The sequence below is a fragment of the Stegostoma tigrinum genome, chromosome 4 (assembly GCF_030684315.1).
Source record: "Stegostoma tigrinum isolate sSteTig4 chromosome 4, sSteTig4.hap1, whole genome shotgun sequence".
NCBI lineage: Eukaryota > Metazoa > Chordata > Chondrichthyes > Orectolobiformes > Stegostomatidae > Stegostoma > Stegostoma tigrinum.
In genome coordinates this window covers 36,959,877-36,985,492 of record NC_081357.1, presented here as the reverse complement: position 1 = coordinate 36,985,492, position 25,616 = coordinate 36,959,877, and the positions used below count along the sequence as shown (strand labels likewise).

The window sequence follows — 25,616 nt, the reverse complement described above, 5'->3', positions numbered from 1 at the left end:
AGAAAAGCCATAGCTTGGCATGGGATGTCTGATCAGTCATGGGGATGAACAGGGGCACAGCTTGGGGTGAAGGATATGAAGGACCGTGGGCAGGCAGAGGGAAATATTCTGGCATGAATGGCATGGGGACCTATTTGGGTCACGGACAGGAGCATAGCTTAGCATAGAATCTATGAGGGGTCATGGGGACAGATGAATGGGTCACAAGCATATGGAGCAAGGGCTAGATGTTGTTATAATTACTACGACAGGGATGAAGTCCTAAAACAGCACAGCAGAACTTTTAGACAGCTTAAAAGTTGGTAGCCTAATGGCTGTCTCTAAACTGAGGTTGCAGCCAAAATTACAACCTTCCCCACCCCGAAACCGCAAAGAAAACCTAGTCTTTGCTAATACTTTCACCTGAGCAGACACCAAGCCTGGAAACATCTGGACTCCCAGTACCTGCCTCCAACCTGAAAATCCAGCTGTTTGAACTGTGTCACAAAGTCTATAGTACATCTCCCTATTCCTTCTGCTCAAAACATACCGCTTCAAATTCCAACTGCCATTTGTTTCGCACTTGTCTTTTAAGACAATTCTTAAAAATAACGTGGCCACCTGTCCAAATAATGATCCACCCCAAAAACTTCGACAATATAATTTGAAACAGTAACAAATAGGTATCGAATAGGTACAAAACTCCCTTCAGATTTTTATTCCCACTAGTGATCAGTAAATGGACACAGAACTTTGACATTTCCAATACAATGTAGTACAATGTTGCTTACAGTTTAAGTACAGTATTTCTTAGCTTTTCATTGGAACACAGCTCTAATTGTGCTGGATATCATTTAATAAACAGAAGGAAGTAATACTGGTATGTTCTTTCAAAAAAAAAGCTTGTTCCTATGAAGGACAACCAAATCTGATTTAACTAGTCTGGTAATACTTGTATTGGGACACACACTGTTGTTCTTGGCACACTGTTACCATTTACTTTTTCAAATGATTTGCCTAAAGAAATAATGATCTTGTACAGATTGTACAAATGTGTAACTGTATGCAGAGTTTGGCATACAAGTACAATACTGAACATCATTTCCCTCAATCTATAAATAGAATCCCACTCAGACTCACCTTCAGTTCCAACCTCCACTCAATCAGTTCAATGTTAATAAAGAATAAGTTAGACTGCACTTAAGTTATTAGCAATCACCAAATTTGTACGTCTTTTGGGTGCTGGGTCTTCTGATCTATAGCTGAACAGAATGTGGATGTAACTTTTAAAAGTTTCAATGCTAAATAACTATTTGGTATTTACCTGTGTTCCCAAAGAGAATGTGCTTAGTATGTTCGACAAATGAGTTTTGCAAAGCTTTGCCTACACCCTATTGGGCAACTCCTTTTGATATCAAGAAGTAGCTGAGCGTAATGAATAAAACAAAGGTTATAGGCCCTGACGATATGCAGTGCTAAAACCTCATGCTCCAGAACTGGTCGTGCCTCTAGCCAAGCTGTTCAGGTACAAAACAACATTGGCAGCCACCCAATAAAGTGGTAAATTCTCCAGGTACCTTCACAAAAATCAAGACAAATTCAAAGGACAAATTAACACCACATCAGCATACTCTCAACATGGCTCTGACAAAGTTACAGAAGGTGCCATAGACAACGCTATCACATGAAAGTGACCAATGATCAGCTCACCAATGCTCAGGTTGAGTTCTGATAAGGTTGTTTTGCTATTGGCCTCATTTCAGCCTTACTGCGAAGGGGAAGAAAAAAAATACTGCATTCCACTAGTGAAGTGAGTCATACAGTACAGAAACAGCCCCTTTGGTCCAACTCGTCTGTGCTGATCAGTCATCCCAATCTGACCTAGTCCCATTTGCCAGCATTTGGCCCATACCTTTCTAAACCCTTCCTTTTTAAATATCCATCCAGATACCTTCAAACATAGAACATAGAACATAGAACATTACAGCACAGCACAGGTCCTACGGTCCTCAATGTTGCGCCACCCTGTGAAACCAATCTGAAGCCCATCTAATCTACACTATTCCATTATCATCCATATGTTTACGCAGTGACCATTTAAATGGCCTTAAATTTGGCGAGTCTACTGCTGCTGCAGGCAGGGCATTCCATGCCCTTACTACTCTCTGAATAAAGAACCTACCTCTGACATCTGTCCTATATCTATCACCCCTCAATTTAAAGTAACGTCCCCTCGTGCGAGCCATTGTCAAGTTTAACAACATCTCAAATCTGTCTCAAAATAGCATTATATTTCCCTTGGAAGTCAACGGGATGAGTGGTACATTTCACTGTCTGGATTTGTATCCCTATTACTAAAAGGATGTCAATAGCTATCGCAGACCAATCAACTCAGTCACTGGACATTAACACAGGAGATCCTAACGGCAGTGTACAAGGTTCATGTATCTGTAGCTACTTCACCAATAGTCTACCCTTCAGCATAAAGTGTCAGGAGCAGAACTGACCAATGTCCACATATATGGTGTACACCATCATTCATAATTCCTCAGATAAAACAATCCATTTCCACATGGACCAAGACTTGAGAAATATTCAGCCTGGAGTTGAAAAGTGGCAAGTGACATCTGCGACACACAAGCACTCAGGAAGTAAGAAAGACAGTCAAAAGAACAATAAAGTCCATATGTTCTTTGCAGTTTTTGTTTGAAATCAAGGTAGGAAGGCAGGGAAAGAGAAATTTTAAGATGCTATTTTAACTGAGTTGGGGTTCTTATTCCCCAGAGCAAATACAGAAAAAAAGAGGGGGTGGAGGGAATGTTCCATTTAAAATGTAGTTGTGATGCAGAGAAAGCTTTTTCAGTGCACCATGCCTTGCTTATTTTTTTCTGCAGATTGGGCAAAAAAAATTTTTACTTATACAGTGCATTTAGTGTAATGAAATACCTCAAGATGCTTCACCAAAGTACCACGATGATTAGAACGTTCTGTCCACATTAGTGACAGCACTCTTTTCCTGCACAACAATTTCAGTAAATGGTAATGGTTGGGGCAAAATCCAGCATTTGCATGAGAGGGCCTTCTCAGCCTCTTATCTGTACTGGTATTTCCCCTGGAATCCATACTTCATGCTGGATCAAGCACAGTGGGGTGCAGTTCAGTCAGGTCTCCAAGAGTCATTATGATTGGCAGCACTTCCTGCTTCAATTGCCACCTCCAAGCAGGTTGTCCCTGCACAGCAGTCCAGGGCCAAAGCAGGATGCCCCACACTGGATTCACAATGCACAGATCACTCCAAGGTTCATTACCACTATCTGAATCCACCTCACTCATGCTATCACACACTGACACTTCAGGTTCCAGAACACACTGACCGAGTTGCTTACTCGACGCTCCGCCAGACTTTGGGAACCCAGCAACTCTCTTATATGAACCATTTTCCAAAGCTGTCCTGCAGCTACCAATTCAACAACATAGGTGTGGCCACCTATGAGGTGCCGCTTGATGACTCTCAGGCATCCAGGGTCCCAGATACCAGTGCCAAATTCCAATCCCTCATATTCTGATTCTGAAAAAATACCTTTATGCTGATTGGAAGGTCAATCCTTTCAGCCTTGTGATCATTCGACATTTTTCTTCTTAGTGTTTTCCTCTCTTCTGGATGCCTATTTTAACTTCGTGAGATGCTTACCAGCACCAGAAGGTTTCTCAGGACACTCTTGGAGGTTGGGGGTGAAGTTACATACACGGTCTGGAGATCACGGGCGAATCAGTGACACCATCCATGACCCTCCAGACGAGCAAATGTCATGAACCATGCAAAGCTCTGTAGGGTCAGACTCCTGAAGTTGTGATCATTGATGACCACTTGTGACCCTGATCACTGTGAATCCAAGTGAATCCAATAAGTATAAGAATGCGCAAAATAAAGCACATGGGCTTGGTGGTAGTATACTGGCATGGATTAAGAATTGGTTAGCAGATATGAAACAGAGGTTAAAAATAAATGGGTTTTTCAGACTGGATGGGCAGTGTCAAGTAGGGATTTCTGGGGACCCGAGCTTAAGTCCTAGCTATTCAAAATAAATAGCAACAATATGGATGAATGATATTTTCAAGTTTTCTAATGACACAAAATTAGATGGAAATGTGAGTGATGAGGAGGATATGAAGAAGCTTCAGGACGGTTTAAACAAGTCGAATGTGTGGGCAAATACATGGCAGATGAAGTATAACATGGATAAATGTAAAGTTACCCAGATCAATAAGACAAACAAAATGGCAAGAGTTTTATTTAAATAGTGATGGATTGGAAGAGGCTGATGTAAAAAGTTATCTTAGTGTCTTTGTGTACTGGTTATTGAAAGCAACCAGGTCGCAGAGTCATACTACATGTAACACACTTAGAAGTCATGATATTGACCAGTTAGAGATGGCTAACTTGAGCCTTCAAGAACAGTGATGGTGCAGGAAGGTAAAAGTTCAACCCAATTCCCTGCCTCTCAAACACTGCTATGGTTCCATACAGGCTGAAACACACCTCACGTGCACGGAAAGTTAAAACATTCAAAGCTACGGGCAGAATCCTAGAAAGTGAAATTAGCTTAGGGAAGCTGGTTCAGACTTAATTGTCCAAAAAGTCTTGTTAGTGCTGTTTGACTCTATGACTCCAACAAGGGAAAGGACTCCAGAGCCTGTAATGCACTTCTCATACTGGTCACCGTGTGTGCTTTTTTAACATCATGCAGACATCTCTTAACATGTTTGGCTATAATACCATGGATACCCTCAATTTTCTCACTTCCACTGGAATATCAATCATGTTATCATCCACTAGAAACCCCAGTCTGTGAAAAGTATGACTGATTTTGGTGAACATGCTAAAGTGCAAAATGGAGACTTGCATAAAGGAAGAGAAATTGATCAGTTTATACAACTCAACAACAGGCTCTTGGAAGATCTGGGAATAACACTTGACACTCTCACTCCTGTATCAATTAGGTATGATGCTTCCATATTGCTATATTTCAAGCTCTCTGTTTGGCAAATCCCCAATGCTCTACATAAGAGCCTGAACATCTTCCTGAATGAGCTCCCCTGATCTTCCACCTCACCAAGACTCCCCAACTTACCTCACAGCACAAAGTCCAAGTAGTTCAGCATTTGGTGAGAAAGGAAGGCCATTGCACTGGATGGGATCTCTGTCTGACAGCAGCCATGGCCGCGGTTGTTCAGGGCAAACTTATTTGCAATGCACAGCTCTGTCACAATTCCAACTACTTGTCACAGTTACCCTTGGGAAAAATCAGGTGTAAGGCTTACTAGGGAGCAACAACAGCTTGGACTAGATCTGCACTTGCTACGTAGCCGTCTGATCCACCTCCCTCTTGAGCCGGAAGTCTACATTCCCTTCTGCACCAATAATCACTTGCCTGATGGCAACCTCTTTCCTGATCTTCAGAGTCCCAACATTCCCCATGATCCAGATGACGTGACCCCGCACTTCAAAGAAGGACAATTGAATTTTTGCATACTAAATTGCTGAGCTCTATTCAAAGGTTCTTATCCTTTATCACTTCAGTCAAGCAGTCCTTCAGCTACCTGTCTCTGGTCGCTTTGAAGGAGGGTCAACAACTTCACTAGTTCCAGGCTAAGGTAGAACAGGTCCTCTCCTTTGTCTTGCATGTGATCTTTAAATCTTTGCTGCAGAGGTTGCAGGTTACTGCTGTCACCAAAAACCCTTATCAGTAACTCAAAAATTCACTGTGGACTTCTTTGAAGAGCTGTGCCTCTTCCAATATTTTTCAACAGACTTTCACACATAGACGTTATATCATGACCAACGCTCCCTCTAAGCTGCAAGGATCCTTCCATAGCAATCAACATGCCAACATTGATCACAGGTTGTCCTCCAATCCTGGAAGTCACTGCCATGCAGGGACATCAAAGGTTCATGCAGAAGAAAACAAAGTTTAGCGAGAATGCTGATCATGAATGATGTTTGCTCACATGCATTACCACTAGTGCATTCTCAATACAGTCTTTAATCAGGAGTTTTGGTTCTTCCCCTGAAGCTGTTCAGCTGGCTACTCATTGGCAAGATGAGTATCAGACCAGAGGCGGTTCTCCCTTCCTCTGTAGTATTAAGTAACTGCACAGGGGGAGTTTCTGCCTAGGTTTGTTCTAAAGGTTCAATTTATTTCAACAAAACCTAAGCCTCAAACCATAACAGGGAAAACTTCAGCCTTCTTCATGGTCATTGCCGGTTTCAACTCTTTGACCATTAGTCAGGCATCTTTCTGCCTTGCCTCCCATGGCTTTAATGCCTGTTTTGTGAAGTCTGCCAACCATGCCAGAAATGTAATGAGAGATTTTAACACATGGATGGGCCAAAAGTCATGAAGCACAGATTCTTTATTTTACTGGCATAAAGTCTTTTGGTGCATCAAGGGAAATTAAGGGCTCTTTCTAGTATACATCCTTTCCTGAAAAAAGAGTCTACTCGACTGCTTGAGCTCCGTTGCTTGGTGCCCTCCATAAGCATTGCCACCTGGTCCTGGAGGTCTTACACTAGAAGTAGGAATAAGATTAATTACTTGATCATTTGTTTTACGGTTTTGTTTGAGCAATAAATATTGGCCATCACTCCAGACAAACTTCATTCCCTTTTTATATAAAAAAAAATTCAAAATATAGCTTCTGCCAGAGTAGGCAATTTCAAGGACCGCAACTTTCCCCCCACAGTGGTCGAGAACGCCCTTAACCACGTCTCCCGCATTTCCCGCAACACATCCCTCACACCCCGCCCCCGCCACAACCGCCCAAAGAGGATCCCCCTCGTTCTCACACACCACCCCACCAACCTCCGGATACAACGCATCATCCTCCGACACTTCCGCCATCTACAATCCAACCCCACCACCCAAGACATTTTTCCATCCCCACCCTTGTCTGCTTTCCAGAGAGACCACTCTCTCCGTGACTCCCTTGTTCGTGCCACACTGCCCTCCAACCCCACCACACCCGGCACCTTCCCCTGCAACCGCAGGAAATGCTACACTTGCCCCCACACCTCCTCCCTCACCCCTATCCCAGGCCCCAAGATGGCTTTCCATATTAAGCAGAGGTTCACCCACACATCTGCCAATGTGGTATACTGCATCCACTGTACCCAGTGTGGCTTCCTCTACATTGGGGAAACCAAGCAGAGGCTTGGGGACCGCTTTTCAGAACACCTCCGCTCGGTTCGCAATAAACAACTGCACCTCCCAGTCGCAAACCATTTCCACTCCCCCTCCCATTCCTTAGATGGCATGTCCATCATGGGCCTCCTGCAGTGCCACAATGATGCCACCCGAAGGTTGCAGGAACAGCAACTCATATTCCGCTTGGGAACCCTGCAGCCCAATGGTATCAATGTGGACTTCACCAGCTTCAAAATCTCCCCTTCCCCCACCGCATCCCAAAACCAACCCAGCTCGTCCCCTCCCCCCCGTGCACTACACAACCAGCCCAGCTCTTCCCCTCCACCCACTGCATCCCAAAACCAGTCCAACCTGTCTCTGCCTCCCTAACCTGTTCTTCTTCTCACCCATCCCTTCCTCCCACCCCAAGCCGCACCTCCATCTCCTACCTACTAACCTCATCCCACCTCCTTGACCTGTCCGTCTTCCCTGGACGGACCTATCCCCTCCTTACCTCCCCACCCATACTCTCCTCTCCACCTATCTTCTTTTCTCTCCATCTTCAGTCCGCCTCCCCCCTCTCCCTATTTACTCCAGAACCCTCACCCCATCCCCCTCTCTGAAGAAGTGTCTAGGCCCGACACATCAGCTTTTGTGCTCCTGAGATGCTGCTGGGCCTGCTGTGTTCATCCAGCCTCACATTTTATTATCTTAAAAAAAATGTTGATGCTCAGAGGACTATGTGGTTGTAGGTTGGGTAGAAAGACTGGACTCCAAAATATATCAGCAAAATACTACAGATGCTGAAAGTTTAAAATTGAAAATATAAGATGCTAACACTACTCGAAACATCTGACAGCATTTGTGAGACAAATAAAGAATTACAGCCTTGAGTCTGTGGTTTACCCAGTTCTGATAAAAGGCCAGATCTGAAACGTTAACTTGGTTTCTCTCTTCACAGATGCTGCAAGATCTGCAGAATATTTCCAAATATTTTGATTTCATCTAAGATTTTACAGCCTGTTATGCAATTGCAGGGTGTTACTTGACCTGTTCCGTGCATGTCAATAAACATGACAAGATGAGAACCGGATGTACTTCACTACTGCACATGGAAAATGCCCATAGCTAAGGCCAGTTGTCTCAGCCTAATGTAAACGTATGTCTAATTCAGTTCAGCTGATATAGGCTATTCAAGTCTCCAAGATTCAAGTATTTTCTTTATGACTTTTATACAAATGTAATTTGTAATTTTAGTCAGAAATTTGGAATGGAATATTTGGGGAAGGTAATATAACAGAGGCGAACACAAGTGATTAAGGAAGGGAGTGAAAATAAACTGAATGGCAACATTTGATCCACGATCATACTCTAAATTTAGCTCAAAACCATTGGCAGCCCCTTTTCTTGTTACATCTCACCATTTCCCAAAACAAAAGGAAAATACTCTAAAGATCAGGGAGGTAAACATGAACATAAAAAGCAATAAGTTGGTAATCTGTATTACCAAGTGCTTCTGGGAGAATCATGTTAAAAGTCTTGCATCCAATATGCAGTTTCTTGTTTGTAACATTTACTTCATGAAGAAGTCACAATCACAACAGGCCTGAATGATGAAACAATAGACTTGGAACTGTCTTTGAATTTCAGTGTTTGTGCAGTTCTATAGTTACCATAATTTGCTTTTCAGTCCACCCTGTACTAGATGCCACTTCTACATGTTGCTTCTCAATAATAATGCTGATAAATTCAACTCTTACTCAAGTTTTACAAGTCAGTTTTGCTTCCTCAGTCAGGCAAAGTTTGGTTCCATTTTATTCCCTACACATCAATGTCTTTTAACATATAATTAATTTTACACCTTGGCTCCTTTTGCCCTCAGATATCAAAGCAGAAGTCAGAGATTCTATGAAAATGTATTCCACTGTTATCTAAACAAGTTTAATCTAAAATTCAATCGGTGACCTAATCGAAATTACACAGGTTTCTGTTCAATCTCTGGACAACACTAGCAGATATTTTGTATCTAAAGTCACTCTGCATGGAAGAAACGCAGTTATGTATATTATAAATGCTTACACATACTTTCAAGTTTTAGCCTTTAACTCTTGGTCTTTATTGTTAATGTGGGTAATAGCATGATATTGTCTTGCTTATGAATTCTTCATATGACTTGTAGAACTGCATTGTAAAGCGTGAGATTTTCTTATCCTTACTATTTATTTTTGAGCTTGGATTTTTTACATTGAATTTTCTGTAATCATAGTGAGTTCTTTTAAAAAAAAGACTCAGACATTTTAGAGTCTAAGGAGAATTTATTTACATTGGGAGAGTTTAGGAGAGATTAAATAGCATTGTGGATTAAGCTTTTAGATGGAATTTTGTCTGTGCTTAAATAAGTCTGTAGCTTGGAAAAAAAAGGGTTTTCTCTTCGTTTCAGTTTAGGCAATTCTAAAAAGTACTCGTGTATGTATGAAGCAATTGCTCTTGATGAAAGGGTAAGATCAGCATATCTCTTGAAGAAGGGAGAAAGTTTGGAATTATTAAAAATAGGATACCTTACAGTAAGGAATGTAGTGAAAGTTCTAGGCTTGGAGGAGTTATTTAAACCTGAGCAAGTTTATACTGATATTTAATATCTGAAGACATTTATACAATTATATTTATAAAGACAACTGCTTATTTGGCAAATCAAGAAAAAGGATACCAGATTCTCCGAACTGGGAGTTGAAGTCACTGTTAAATTAAGCCCAACACAAGAAATAAGGAAAGAAATTATCTCTGGTGTGAGTACTGCAAGAGGTTGCTTTTGTGATTAACAGGATTATATTTTTGCTGCATGTTTCAAAATCTGCGTTATATTTAAAAATTACAAATTCTTTTGCATAATAATCTTCTTTTATTGTTAAAACCAAATCTGCAGTATTACACACAGTTAGAGACCACTTCCTTAAAAACAAAATATGATCTATCAAGACAGATTTAAGCCTAAGACCTGATGTGTCTAGTAATAACATCAACTGGGATTGTAACAGAATTAAGTGTGCTTTCAGACTTCAGCTGCTTCATCAATGACCATCCATATTCCATCAAAAAATCTGAAGTCGTCGTATTCACTGATGACTATACAATGTCCTGTTCCATTCATGTCTCAAGTAGCTAATCAATCCAGGCCCATATAATTTTGGCTGGTAAACGGCAAGTAATATTCATGCCAACACAAGTGCCAGGCAATGGCCATCTCAACAAGACTTTCACAAGCTTTCATCAAGATGCAGCAGGTTTACAATGGATGAATGCTCCACCCACCAACTTTCTGGGAATCACTATTGACGAATAACAGAACCAGACCAGCCACATGAAAGCTGTGTTCACAAAAGTAGGTGTAAAGATCACATCTTAAGTCATTCCTCTACTTTTGGATTGTGCAATAAAGAAACAAAGATACTATTTTAAACCAAAGGACCTGTGCAAAGAGATGGTTACACTCAGCACTAAAAAATCTCTGTCTGTCCTGTGTGGAGATATCAGAAGTCATTAGTAACAGATAGCTGGCTTTCTCTGACCTTCCTCTGCAGGTTCTGCATCAAAAGAAGAATCAAATGCCTTTAAAAGATATTGATGATGAATAATTACCAGAACAAGTTCCAATATTATTTCATTACATGCAGTGACTAGCGCAATGGATAAACACTGTCCATAATCTGCGGTTAAAGTAATACCACAAGCAGGTATGAGACTGGCCAAAACCTTTCTTCAAGGATAAGGATATCTTGAAAGTGGTATTTGGCATGTCTTTATTAATGAAAGCTCAGAAAGCAGATCCTGAGTTGAACACGTTACCACAGTCAGCTCACGTTGTAGCTGAGGCTGAAGGAGTCCCTGACTGCTATTATATTTTAGAGGAAATGGAGGCACCCACATTGTAAGAAGTTACTGCAAATAACATATAAAATTCCTATGGCAGGACATTTAGGAATACAGAAAGAATTGATAAATAGGCATTTTGCCTGGTCAAGACTTTCTAAGGATGTAGCACAGTTTGGAAAACATGCTTGATGCATTTTCTAGGTTGTTTGAAAATCTCAACCTAATTAAATCAGTATTTCATAGCTATACCAGTTGTTAAGGACCACTCAAGTAATAGCAGATTGTGTTGGACTATTACCAAACACAAAACAGGACACCTACATAGCTTTACAATAATGAATATGACACAGCATGATTATTTCCAGAAGTATTCCTTTAATGACATTAAGGCTAAAGTAGTAGGGAGAAAATTAATGTTTTTTACTCATAACAGTTTACTAACTGACATGCATCTGACAAAGCATGCAACCTCTGCCTCCTAAAGGATAGGACACCAGGTGCAATGAAACATCGCATGCTCCTCGACCAGTCTTGTGCACCATCCTGACTTGGAAAAAACTGCCATTTCTTCAACATCACTAGGTCAATATTCTGGAACTACATGAAGGTCTGACAATTCCCGTTCCCCAAAATCTAGGGTTGCCTGTAAAGAAAATCATCCTGTACTTACTTTAGGATCATAACTTGAACTGAATCTTCAACTGGACAGTAGATATTCGCCATTCCTCCTTCGTTAACTTTGATTTCTCAATAATCTTCTAAACCTGCCTATAATTTTTGTTATAGGTCTGTATCAATACATGGAAGCAGATCAAACTTATTTTAACTGGTTAATTTCCAGAAATGAAAATTAAGCTGCCTAGGGGTCTTACCTTAACACCAGGAATATGGGAAAAGAAGGCCTCAGGGCTCTGTGAATGATAAAGTGATCCATGACCAACACAGCCCCAAGGTGCTCGAATTGTTAAACTTCCACAGTCAAATAAGTTGCCAGAGCGATAGCGATACTTTGCAGCTTCATTAACAATCTGAAAATAAATCAGTAAACAGTGAAACTACAGTTTTATTTCAATGCATTAGGAAATTTTCTGCAGAATGCATTTTATCTGTACATGTGCAACAGGGAAGTAGAAGCCATCCTACAGTAAATGGCTGAAAGATTCAATATTGAATATTTAGCCATTCACAATTTATTCAGTTAATGTTAAAATACAAGGCACACAGTCACTAGACGAAATCAGTAGATTTGTTAACATCTGTAGAGAGAGAGAAAAAGAGTTAATGTTTCAAGTCCAATGAATCTTCTTTGAAGCTGAAGGGAACTGGAAAATCATGGCTTTTATGCTGTTGCAAAAGGGGGATGAGTGCAGCACTTTCCATTGATATGCCTCCAACTATTTCTTTTTTCCTCAACTGAAGATTTACCCACACCATTTACTGACAGAGCCCTTAGCCATCTCCAGCTCACTTTCTACCCTTCTGCCCTTGCTCCTCAGTAGCTCAGTGGCTCCTCCTGGAGCCAGTAAAGGTGAGTATTGGTGGGGAGTTAGGATGGGGATTGATCAGTCAAGGGAAGACAGACAGTTCACCTTCCACCAGTCTCCTCCCACCTCACTGACCAACCAACACCCCCACCTCCTACCTACCAGCCTCATCCCCGCCTCCTTGACCTGTCCGTCTTCCCTTGACTGACCAAGCCCCATCCTAACACCCCAGCTACATTCACCTTTACTGGCTCCATCCCTGCCTCCTTGACCTGTCCGTCTCCTGTCCACTTATCTGCTCCTTTATACACCTTCCAACCACCTCCCCCCCTCTTTATTTAGTTTCCTTCCCCTCCCCCATTTCTGAAAAAGAATCCAGACCCGAAACATCAGCTTTCCTGCTCCTCTGACGCTGCCTGGCCTACTGTGTTCATCCAACTCTACACCTTGTTATCTCAGGCTCTTCAGCATCAGCAGTTCCCACTATCTCTAATACTACTGAAAATGTAATAACTGTGAGAAGTCTAGGAGTAACTCCAGAAATAAGCCTTAATGTCAGGAGCAGCTGCAAGATCCAAGCTACTCTCAGTCCACCATTCTACAATCATATCTTCTCTTCTAGTCCACTGCCAGCATTCTGCCGGGACCATCCCTCCACTACACCCTGGTCCACTCCTTGCATTTTTTCATTCCTCCGTGAAATGTTACCAAGTAATGACAGAAAGTGCAATGCTTGCCCTTTTATATCCTCCCCTCTCATCATCCAAACACACTTTCCAGGTGAAACAGCAATTTACTTGCACTTGTTTGAAAATAGTCTGCTGTACTTACTGCACACAATGCATTCTACTCTTTATTGGCAAGTATAAAGACAGAATGGATGATCACATTCTAAAACACCTCCAATCTGTCCATAGGAACAAGCTCATCCTTCCAATTGTTTGTCATTTAAATGCACCACCTTGCTCTCAAGCTAACATTTCTGTATTGAGCCTTCTGCAATTCACCAAAGAAGCTGAAAGGAAGCTGCTGGAACAGCAACCCATTTTATGCTCAGGTACTTAAAATCTTTGGGACTCAACATCGAGTTCAAGAACTTCAGAGTATGAACACTGTTCTCCAACTGAATGACTGAATTGGTCGTCCCAAATGCTGACCTATTTTCTACTAGTCATACTTGTCATGTACAAAGATTTTGCATCTAGAATTAGAATTAGGTTTAGTGTCCACATCTCTCCTATGATACCATTAGCTCTCTCTGTCTTTTGTTCTGAGTATCATAATCAACTGTTCAATTCGCTTTTCTTCCCCTTAGTTTTTATGCTGTTGACAATCATTCTCCAGTCCCCTTCAGTTCAAATAAGTGTCAGTAGAATTGAAATGTTTTTCTCTCTCTCCACAGATGCCATCAGATATCCTGACTTCCTCCAGCACTTGTTTCAAATCTCCAGGATTACAGTATTTTCGCATGGCAGATAGACATCAGCTCAACCCCTTGATTCCCTACAAGAGAAGTAAAAGTGCAAAGGTAAAATAAAACAAAAATTTAAGTTGCCTTTTTTAAAAAAATCACTAACTTTTTCCAAACTAATAGGAATGTACCAATGGCAAACTTCTGCATGTATATGCTCATAATTTGTAAAATAGTAGATGTAAAAGGAACAGGCTGGCAAATAAAATGAAAGAAGTGCAAATATTGCTGGAATGCTTTCAGAAAACAACGTTTGAAATGTAGTATATGAATAGTTTGAGATAACAGCTCCAAACCCGAGGGGAAATGATAAATTTGAAGCTATGGTTCCCAAAGTTTTCAATGTAAAGGTGTTTCCATATGTTCTGTACAAGACTGTAGTAGATTAACTGAAAGAGAGTGATCCTATAATTAAGCAAAAACTCAATCATCAATGTATTATGTGCCTTGTAACACAGCAAAAAAGTCATCAAATCTTGAATGCTTATTTCCAATACAAATAGGTGTAGTTCAAGGCTATCAAAAACAAAAGCAGAAAAAAGGCACAAAAAGTATAATGGTAAGACATGACTAGACAAAGGCAGAAAATTTTCATGCAATATAAGTGATCTCAGAAATTTGGCAGAACGTAACCAAGTGCCACCATATCCCAGAATCTGCTTCTCACTATCCCGTCTCATCACGTTCACATGTTGTGAGAAAGCAGTTTATCATGCTGGAAAGTCACCGAAATTGACAGAAATTGTGTTAAATATTGAGGTAATGTCTGTCTGGCAAAGTTTAAAACGTAACATGGTTATCATCACCACAGGCTTTGCAGTTTGTTGGAACATGAAGAAAATTAGTAAATCTGCAGCAATTCACTAATTCCTTTTGATAGTAATAACATACCTGGTCAAAAGCTGGAAAGATATAGTCTGCAAATTGTATTTCTGCAATGGCTGTGGCTCCTGTAACAGCTACACCAATTCCAAATCCCACAATGCCTTGCTCACAGAGAGGAGTGTTGAACACGCGTTCCTTTCCTAAGGTAAAGTAATATTTTGTGACCACAACTAAATAACTATGAAGAAACATTAAAAATGTCAGAAGTATGATTAAATAAATGCTCTGTCAAAAACAACAATGATAATATAATTGATTGTTTTTAAAAAAAGGATTTCATGTGAGCCTATTCAGAAAACATTTTCAAACAAATTTTTTAACTTCTAAAATACAAGTACAGAGGTCTTACAAGCAGTTTGTTTCAGGAAACTGTTGATTAAATTTAACTTTTTTTCATTTGTGCACACATTGCGGAAGTTGTTGATTAGGCCAGCATTTATTACCCATCTCTACCTGCTAGAGGGTAGTTAACAGTCAGCTCCATTGCTGTGGGTCTGGAATCACGTGTAGGCCAGACAGGTCAGGAGAGCAGTTTTCTTCCTGGAAGGACCAGTGGTTAGACTACCAATAGAGCAGCTCTTTATTCCAGAATTTCAGTAAATTCAAATTTCATTATCTGCCATGGTGGCATTCGAATCCATGTCCTCACAGAGTTAATCTGGGCTTCTGGATTGCAAGTCCAGTGACATGACCACTGTACCATGGTATCGCCCGAAACTCCAGGGAAGATCGTTAATTTGTTTAAATGGGAGAAACAAAATTACATGAATGCGACATTAACAGGGATTGAAATAAAACAAAACACTATTTAAGTTATAAGGTGTGTTATTTTTAAATGGCCACAACTCTCAAATACATTCGGCTTTAATGTAGTTCAAGATGGTATATATAAATGATTCCACCATATCACCATTCTAAACAAATTCCACAAATAGCATATGGCACTAATTTGTTCCACTTTCCACACCTTAATCAGACCATAGTGTGCCTATACTTGATGTGCAAAACATCATTCTTCTGTGTTGCTGGAAATTATTTGTACCATAATTTACAAAGGGTATATTTTACAAAGTGTACTTCCAGGAGACTTGAAGCACACACGTACATCAGTATAAGATGATTCTGCACCAAGTTGAAACTGCAATTCTGTTCTAAATTCAGGCTGAATCTAAAGTTAGGGCTGGACAAGGCACCAGGACAAAGTAGAATTAAATGGCACAGTGTGTAAAGTCTTACTCTTAAAAAAAAAGACAACCAAAGAACTGTGGATGCTGGAAATCAGAAATATAAGCAGAAATTGCTGGTAAAACTGAGCAGGTCTAGCAGCATCTGTGAAGTCAAAGCAAAGTTAATGTTTCAGGTCCAGTTACCCTTCTTCAGAAGTCTAACTACTAATTGCAATATACAGATTTTAGTAATGGTATAAAGTTGAAAGCATACATCAGCAGTAAACTTACAATGTAGACACAGCCTTAAGGTGTAGCTGTAATGATTTGACAACTGTATACATCATACTTGCAAAAGGGGCTGCAATTCCCCTGCCAGCCACAGACCAAACCAGACTTGTCCATCAGGCAATCCCATCCACCAATGAGTCCTTTTGGCTTTTCATCATAATCCAGGTATGTAAAACAAAAAGGTTCCAAAAAGAGATGCCCCCGTCATTAGAGGCAGTTTCTCTCCTCTATTTCTGCTGAGGGGTTCAGCGGGAAATACAGAGAGTCTCTGATCTGAAGAGGAACACAACACAAGTGATTTCACTCCATCCAGTTGCTGGAGCTGGGGCAGACAGTGCGCACGATGGAACTGGGAGGCATTGGCTGGAGGAGGAGGGGAACGAGAATTGGTCCTTTGAGCAGAGTGTCCATTTTGTGGATGAAGGCTGTTAGCAGAAGGAGGGGAATGAGAGTAAGCCTCCACTGGGGTTACTGGGAATGAAATAAATATTGGAATTATCATGTTTGGGGCTGTGTACATATGAGTTGGGCCATACTACAGGAGGTGGTGGAATGAGAGCGGACTCTTGCCTAAGCAATCCAACATTAACAGGAGTTTGTGTTTTTATTTGTCCACCTTCGTAGCCAGTCAGCTATGGGGAGAATTTTGTCATCCCACTCAAGGGAGTTTAATCAATGGTGGGACTGGCTTCTGGCAAGCTTCCCTGTTTTTCCAGGCATTAACATTTTGCCAACAGCAGATCAACCATCCACGAGGGCTGGGCAGCCTTCCAGTGGAGGGACATATTTGTTCATTTAAAGAGGTGACTGTGGGCAGGAAAGGCAGGCCCTGGAGACCCGGTGATAAATCCAGAGGATAGAAAAGGTGGCAATGAACAGTACAGCCCAGGAAAGCTGGCTGACCAGGCGAGTGTGTCACTGATTGAGTGCCTCACTGGGCCAGACTTCTCCCGTTCCCTCCCCAAAAATCTTTCCACAAAGCAGCCTGGGAGGTGAAGAAACCCCAGCCCAAAAGGTTACCAGCTTCTAATCTCCATTTTCATGTGAATCCCAATGAGCGCAGCTCAGAATGTACCTCACCAGACACAAACCAAAGTGTTAATTAAATACAACTCCTTTACTTAGCCTTGGTTTCATCCTTTCAGCAGCTGATCAGAACATGGGGCCTAGTCTTTGCAAAACCCTTCTAAGTTTTCTGAACCCATCTGAATTCAGGAAATATGCACTATAATATTTGCAACAGATGTGTCTTTTTATAGGCCAATCCTTCATTTGGTGATCAAGAGATGCGTTACTCATGTATCTTTAGCCTCTTCCAGACCAAACTCAACTGCATTGTCAGCGATTCAAAAACACTTCTAATATCACATGTTAAAACAATACACTTGTCATTGTGTCAATTACACAGAAGCTTATTAGCTGCTTACATTACACTTGCAATTAATCTCAATGACACTATGAAGAACCTAGAAGGACTAACATATTGCAGTGTCAGGCAAAAGATTTTAAAAGTAACAGTTCTCAAAAAGATGCAATATAAAAATTCTTATGAAATAATCCTGAGTAAAATAATATGGTTAATACTGGTAAGGCCATATTTATTGCCCATCCTTAGTTGTGTTAAGTAATATTGTCTTCTCCTTAAATGTGCCCAATCCTTTTAGTTGCACTGCTGCCACGATGGCATTCTATAGAATTCTAGTATATTCATCCAATTACAGGGAGCAGAGTGATATCAGAGATACGGAATTTTGAGTGGAACTTAAGAAATATCAGATATTGGTACTTTTCTGTGGTAGACAATGAAAAGGGGGAATGCTGTCTTGGTGAGTTGTTGCAATTCTACCAGTGGCAGCCACAATGTTCATCACATCAGTGAAGGTTGGTACTGAATCCAATGGCAAGGTTAAATTGCTTTGTCCTGGATATTAAAGAACTTATCTTGAGTGTGGGCGCAGCTACATCTATCCAGGATCAGCTAATATAGTATTAACTGATGAAGCAGGCTCAAGGGCCAATGTGTCATTCTCTACTTCTATTATGTTCTCGCATTCAAACATCTCAAAGCATTTCACATACAATGAATTACCAATTAAGCAAAAGAATGGGTCCTACAGCTAAATGCAAAAAAACTGTATGCAGCATTTTGAAAGCCTTTCACATCTACTATTTTTATAGTATCCTCCTACTCTCTCTGTTCCTGTGCTTCAATATCGATTTTGCATTTATCAAAGCATCTCCTATAATCTCTACATAGAATTCTTCTCAAATTTGATTTTTTTTCTCTTCCAAGTCCTAAACACACAACAGCTTCTTAAGAAATGGCCATCCTATGAAGCCATAGAAGATAGACCAGAATACAAATTCTGCTTTACAAACTTATAGGTTGTGCTACATAAAAATACATTTATGATGTGATGTGTATTTCTGCTTTAAAGTCTATTAGCCAAACAGGAGCCAAACGGAAAATCTTCACAGGAGCGGCAGATGGAGGCATGTAAAGCAGGGATGGAGGGTGCCTAAATAAAATATGAATAAAAAACAAATGCTTTAAATATGAATCTATGAACCATAAGAGGAATTTATTGATTCCACATATAAAACATAAATAGAAGCAAGCCAGCCAGTGGTGATCATTCCCTAAAAGAAGACTTCATGTATATATGACGGGATAGTGTAGGGGGAGGGGAATCGATTAGTTCACAGGTCGGCACAACATCGAGGGCCGAAGGGCCTGTTCTACACTGTATTGTTCTATAACGCCTAAGACATTTTAATTCTTTCTATTTTTTTCTATCATGGGATCTTTTTTGAGGATCAGTTACATCAGAAGAAGAACACAAGTGTAAGCAAATGGAATGAAAGAAAAGAAAACAGACGGAGTGGGGAAGGCTGGTACAATTACATTTAAAATGCATCTGGATAGATTATATCAATAGGAAGGGTTTGGAGGGATATGGGGAAAATGGTAGCAAATGGGATTAGATTTATTTAGGATACATGATGGCATGAGGAGTTGGTCCGAAGGTCTATTTCCATGCTGTACATCTCTATGACTCTACACAGCAGTGTTAACAGCCACACAACAATTTATTTGTCTTGAAAGTGGAACATGTATTACTAACTCTACTGCTAATTCCACAGTTTACTTCAATATAAACTATAAAATAATAAAAACAATTATGTTATTTTATGAATAGATGTGTCCTGGCCAAAGTCTGTCTTAATATGTATGTGAAAATAGGCACTATATTACCCACTAATGTCTTCTGGAACCTCTAAAATAATCAACAGCTCCACCTTCATGATGTTCAAGGTCTTAGAAATCTGATCTGCTTTCTCTTTGAACATTAGTTAGGTCTGGTCTGGGAACCTTTTTTTTAATTTGGAGTCTCAGTGTGGTCTGGCTGGGAATTCACCTCACTTTTCTAATCATTTATACTACTTGGGTTTTCCCTACTTGCGTTGCCTGATGCTCTAGAGGTTATTGTTTCATCTCTGGAAATATCACATTGCCCATAGTTAGGAGCCATTCAAGGGTACACTGGCTGCAATTTTGTGCAGTGCATAGAAAGTGATGGTTATCTATTGCCATCTATTGGTCAGAGAACTCTTTACAGTACAAGTGACAGAAGTTTTCAAAACAAGCTTACCATCTCATTAACTAAAATTCCACAACCTTATCAGAAATCATAAAGCACTTACAACAATCTTGAGTATTGGCTTCAAATGAATTTTCCATGCTTCAAGATAACAAAGTGCGGAGCCGGATGAACACAGCAGGCCAAGCAGCATCTCAGGAGCACAAAAGCTGACGTTTCAGGCCTAGACCCTTCATCAGCACTTTCCATGCTTCAACTTGAGTTTCCCACTCAATGGATGTTTTTGCGATACAACTGTTTTCAATCTTTCAAAGTGTAAATTTTCCCACCAATCCCAATCCACTGTCAATTCAGAGAAAGTTTACTTTTTGAGATCAGTTTTCAAAAGTGATTACAATTGTGCAATGTGAAATATTTAGCATTCCATATCTTAAACTAACATGATTTTCAAAATGTTCCCAATGTGCTGCACTTCATAAGAACGGTGCTATCCTTCAACCTAAAAAGGTTTGAAATATGTTTAAAAAAAATGTTCTGGCCATGCGGTCTCAATGATTTAAGTAAATGCATTGATTAGCATAGCACAAAGTCATAAAGATAAGAATTCCCAACATCAGTACATGGTCTGTGCGTAAACAGCTAATTTCATCTAAGGCAGCAGAGTGGGTGCTTTTACTGGCCTCTGTATCCCCAGAAAAAAGAAAGAAAATTCATCGTTCCTCCTAATGGTTACCCCATATTATTTGGTGGAAAACACGGAGAGTATCGTGTTTGATTTTAGCAACTATCAAGACAAAAGAGCTGAATAATAGTCAATATCCAGGCTCACATCTGAAATATGATCGCTTTGACAAGTTAACAGAGAAAAGCCAGTGCCTGAGTAATTGTATCGCAACAGTGATTTCAAGACAGGAACAGCAAAAGATAGAGACTGTGTGCTGCACTGTATTAGTTTGAACAGTGTACCATCACATTGAGCTTTTGTTCTAATTTGCAGAGCAGCTATCTAATACAAATTAATACAAAATAATGCAAATTCATCACATATGGAGTTAAAGATCAGAAGTTAACGTTAATAAAGTGTAAAGAAGTTGGTAAAGCAAGTAATAAAAGGTTAATGCATTGTACATAATGCAACATAGAAAATGCGAGAACGGATATTCACTCTGACAACGTACAAACTGGCTTCTGGTTAACTCAAGGTATTTTATCCACAGAATTCCTAATAACATTTTTTGAAGTTTGATAAAAATGCAATTCTCTTAACCACATTATATGGGAAATGATTCATTATTAATAGCAAACGATTCTGGGAATTGAATCATACAAGTTTAATTCACTACTTCTGGCTGCGTCCAGTGAATACCAGCAATGGCTAGCAATTAGCACATACAGCAAGCTATCAAAGGCACTATTCAACAGATTGAGCCTGTATTCAATTACCGTTGACATACTAAACTCTGTTGTTTAACACATCCTAAAATTGAAACACAGCAATTGACTTCAGACTATCAGACTGAAAGTGCATTTGCTTGTAACTTGCCAAGACATAACTTCACAGCAGAAATCAATTTTAAAAATTAAATTGTAACGTTTCTTTTTTGTCAGCAATTCCATATATTTGCAAACGACAATATGCCACCTTACACACTTCATCCGTAGCAGATTGTGTCAGGATTAGCACCCATCCTGGACTCTGTGCCACTTCCAACCTGAAAAGTACCTTCATTGTACATTTGCAGTCCCATTTGATTAGAAGGCAGCAAATATAACTCCTTCAATGGATGGAGGTGGTAGAAAACAAGAAATTATAGGCCCATTAGTTTAACGTTTGTCATATGCTGAACATTAAAAGCTATAACAGTGCACTTGGTTAAGCAGAGTCAACATAGGCCACACAGATAGGTAGGAAAGTAAGTTGTGAAGAGGATACACCGTGGTTACAAAGAGATGTAGATGGACAAAGCAGGTGAATGAAGATCTGGCAAACTGAGTATAATGTAGTAAAATGTGAAATTGGATATTTTGGCAGGAGGAATTTTAAAATTGCATATTATCTAAATGGCAAGAGGCTGTAAAGCTCTAAGATGCTGAAGTATCTGGGTACCGTTAGACATGAATTACAAAAGGTTACTATGAATGCATGGCAAAAATTAAGATAATAGTATGTCATTTATTGCATGGTGAATTGAAGACAAAAGTGGGGAGGCAATGCTTCAGTTATACAGGGGACTAGTGAGGCAACAACTGAAGCATTCCACATGGTAGTAGTCAGCTTGTTTAAGGAAAGATACTAATGTGCTGGATGCAACTCAAAAAAGGTTTACCAGACTAATACATGGAATGAGAGAGGTTGTCACATGAGGAAAGGTTGAACAAGACAGATTTATATCCACTGGAATTTAGAACAGTAACAGGCAATTTGATTGAAATTTGAAAGGGTAGATGTAAAGAGAATGTTTCCTCCTATGGGAGAATCTAAAACTAAGTCACTTTGTAAAAGTCAAGGTTTTAAGATCAAGATCTATTGTAATATAAATTCTTGTTAAGAAGGGGTTGAAAGATCCTATTACGTATGTAGGGTAACATGGATCTATGGCTACTCTCAGGTCAGCCAATATTTTATTGAATGGGAGGGTAGTACAGAGGAGCTGAATGGCCTGTTCCTGTCTTGCGTGCTGTACGCATATTTGTACAGCAAACGGCAAGAGGTGGAAGACAGGGGGATACAGCAAGGGGTTTGGAAAGACAGGGAGGCTTAAGGGATTGGGAGATAAGAGGGCTATAAGGGAAGAGGAGAGACAGAAGGCACAAAGGCTCAAAACATCAGCTTTCCTGCTCGGTCTGCTGTGTTCATCCAGCTCTACACCTTGTTATCTCAAGGGAGTAGGAACAGTTTCAAACCTCTTAACAACATAACAACACTGAAGGAAGAGCATCAAAATAAGAAATCACTAATGAATTATTTGCAAATTAATTCAGAATATCTAGCTTAAAGTTGCACTTGTTCAGAGCTACAAAATGAAGAAAATAAAGGTTATATTTTTGTCTTGAACAATGTGGAAATGATTAAATGTAAACGTGAGACTGTGGTCTGAAATGCAGTGAAAAGGTAATGAAATATTCCAGCTTTGTGATGTGTGATGGAAATGTGGTCACACCAATCTGGAAGGTGTTTTTAAGATCTGTATTTTGGCATGTAGAAGTATATATAACAATGATTGTGAAAAAAAGTTTAGTTGCTAATTTAAGCCTGTTGTCAGACCTATTAAAATACAATGCTGTCTCAGAAATCAATGCTTTAAATTTAAAGGATAATTCAAACGCTTGAGGACAATGGTGAATGTTACTTCTGTTTATGCGCAAGTCCAAGTAACCATTTTGTCAACACAAATTCAGAAGTTAATTTCTAAACAAAGCTAAGCCAAATAATTACAGATGTGGGAAATCAGAAACAAAAGCATAAATTGCTGGGAAAACACAGGAGGTCAGGCAGCATCTGTGGACAGAAAGCAGAGTTAATATTTCAGATCCAGTGACCCTTCTTCAGAACTGCGTTAACATTAAGAGTTCAAGTTCTCCACAGAAGCTGCCAAACTTAGAGTTTTTCCAACAATTTTTGTTTTTGTTTCAGAACTACCTGACTGCAGGGCCTAACAAAGGTGTTAGTGAGATTGGAAAAGTGGATCCCTAAAATCCGAGCTTAGCCCTCAAAACAGGAGCCCTTGAAAAAGAAAATATTTTGTACTCCACATGGCAGATGTTATTAAAATAGTCATTATTCCCTCCCCCTCCAAACACGAAATTCTTTGTTCATTTCTTTGTTTCAGAGGGCCACAAAACTCATTATTTTGCCCTGTTGAGATATATCCATCATGCACACAGACAGGGGAGAAAGAAATTGTTGAAACAAAATCAGAAATTGCTGGAAAAACTCAGCAGGTCTGGCAGCATCTGTAGAGAATAAGCAGCACTAATGCTTCAGGTCCAGTGACTCTTCTTCAGAACTGAGTGTAGCTCAGAAATGTTTGGTATGTGAGGGAAGGGGTTGGGAGAGGGAAGAGAAATAACCAATAGGTGGAGATGGGGCCGATAGAGAGAGAAAAACAGTTGGGCAGATAAAGGAGCAGGTAAAGGTCAGCCTGGGAGAATGAATGCCTATTAATAGGGACCATTAGTGACTGACAATATGTTGGTTGAGGTAACATCCCCTGTGATGACAAGGCCTGGTGTGGGGGGTTGGGGTAACGACCTGAGAGGAAGTGCTCAGGCTCCAAAATTATTGAACTCAGTGTTGAGTCCAGAAGGTTGCAGGGTTCCCAAATGGAAAATGAGGTGTTGTTCTTCCAGCTCGCGCTGAGCTTCACTGGAGCACTCCTGCAAGCCTGAGACAGAGATTTTGGCCAGGGAACACAATGGTGTTGAAACGGCAGACAACCGGACTCTCTGAGTAATTTGTGCTGCAAGAATGTGGACGTTCTGCAGAACGGTCACCAAGTCTGCACTTCATCTCCCCAATGTACAGGAGACCACATTGAGAACAGGGAGAACAGTTGACTAGATTGAATAAAGTGCAGATAAATCTCTGCTTCACCTCGAAGATGTGTATGGGGCCTTGGAAAGTGAGGAGGAAGTAAACAGGCATACACCTTCCGTGATTACATAGGAAGGTGCCACAGGGGTGTGGAGAGATGTTGGGAGTGGAGGAGGAGTGGGCCAGGATGTCCTGGAGGGAATGGTCCCAGCAGAAGACTGAAAACAGAGCAGAGGTGTAGCTGGTGGTGGCATCCCACTGGAGATGTGGATGCTGGTGCAAAGATAAGTGAAGACAAGGAAGGCCCTACTACTGTTGTGGGAGTAAAGGAGGGGGTGAGGGCTCTAGAACAGGAAATGGGTCAGTCAAACACAGCTAAAAAGAAATTGTTGAGTCTCTTTTATGATAGCTGTTGGTTATCCATGTTTCACAGCCATAATTCAAGATTCTGGGAATATCTTTGAGCTGGAAAATGATTATATACTGAAGGGCTGTTTTCAATGATAACATAACCACAGCCAGATGGGAGGAAATTCACTCAAAGTTCCACTTCAATGATGTTTAAGTGCAACATAGAGGTGCTAGATACTTATTACTGCATTCTGTAGCCACTAGATAATGAAGTCAGAAAACAATGACCTCCTGTGGACAAGTGTGCATCATTACAATAACTAATGGCTACAAGCTTGCAAAAGATGCCAACACCAAAAAAAATGGCAAGGCTCCTTGGTAGTTTCACATGCCTGCCTCTCAAGAGTGGTTTCTTTAGCAAAGCTGCACCATTTGAAGGCAGCCCTCCCATCTGAAATGGACTGTTTGTTGTATGTCTACCACCTTTCAAAAATGGAAGGATGCCAAAAACGAAACAGTAAATGACTGAATAGAGCTTGATTTTGCAACGCTGTAATGCCAGCCCCTACTCAAGAAATAACTATTGCACATAACAGTTTCCTGAACACTGTGTTAAAAGCACATGAGAATGATGTGTGTGAAAGTGACAGTTGTGGAGCAAAGTCAATTATTTCAAACAAGAACCTTGTTTTACTTTTGGGTATTATTTGCATTTCTTTATTTACAATTGGAAAGAAAAACAAGACCACCTTTTCATTGCTGAGGCAAGATTCCACTAAGTTTTTGTGGCAAGTTTAAA

General features: G+C 40.2%; 1 protein-coding gene across 5 annotated transcripts in view; it reads right to left on the bottom strand.

Moving 5' to 3' along the window:
- bckdhb (branched chain keto acid dehydrogenase E1 subunit beta) overlaps positions 1-25,616 on the bottom strand; it is a 276,265-nt gene that overhangs the window by 218,044 nt on the left and 32,605 nt on the right. For all 5 annotated transcript variants that reach the window (XM_059645275.1, XM_059645273.1, XM_059645274.1 and 2 more), the window contains 2 exons: positions 14,880-15,013; positions 11,906-12,061 (listed from right to left, as the gene is read on the bottom strand). In XM_059645275.1, the coding sequence (XP_059501258.1) occupies positions 11,906-12,061; positions 14,880-15,013 (290 nt within the window). The remainder of the gene's footprint in view (positions 1-11,905; positions 12,062-14,879; positions 15,014-25,616) is intronic.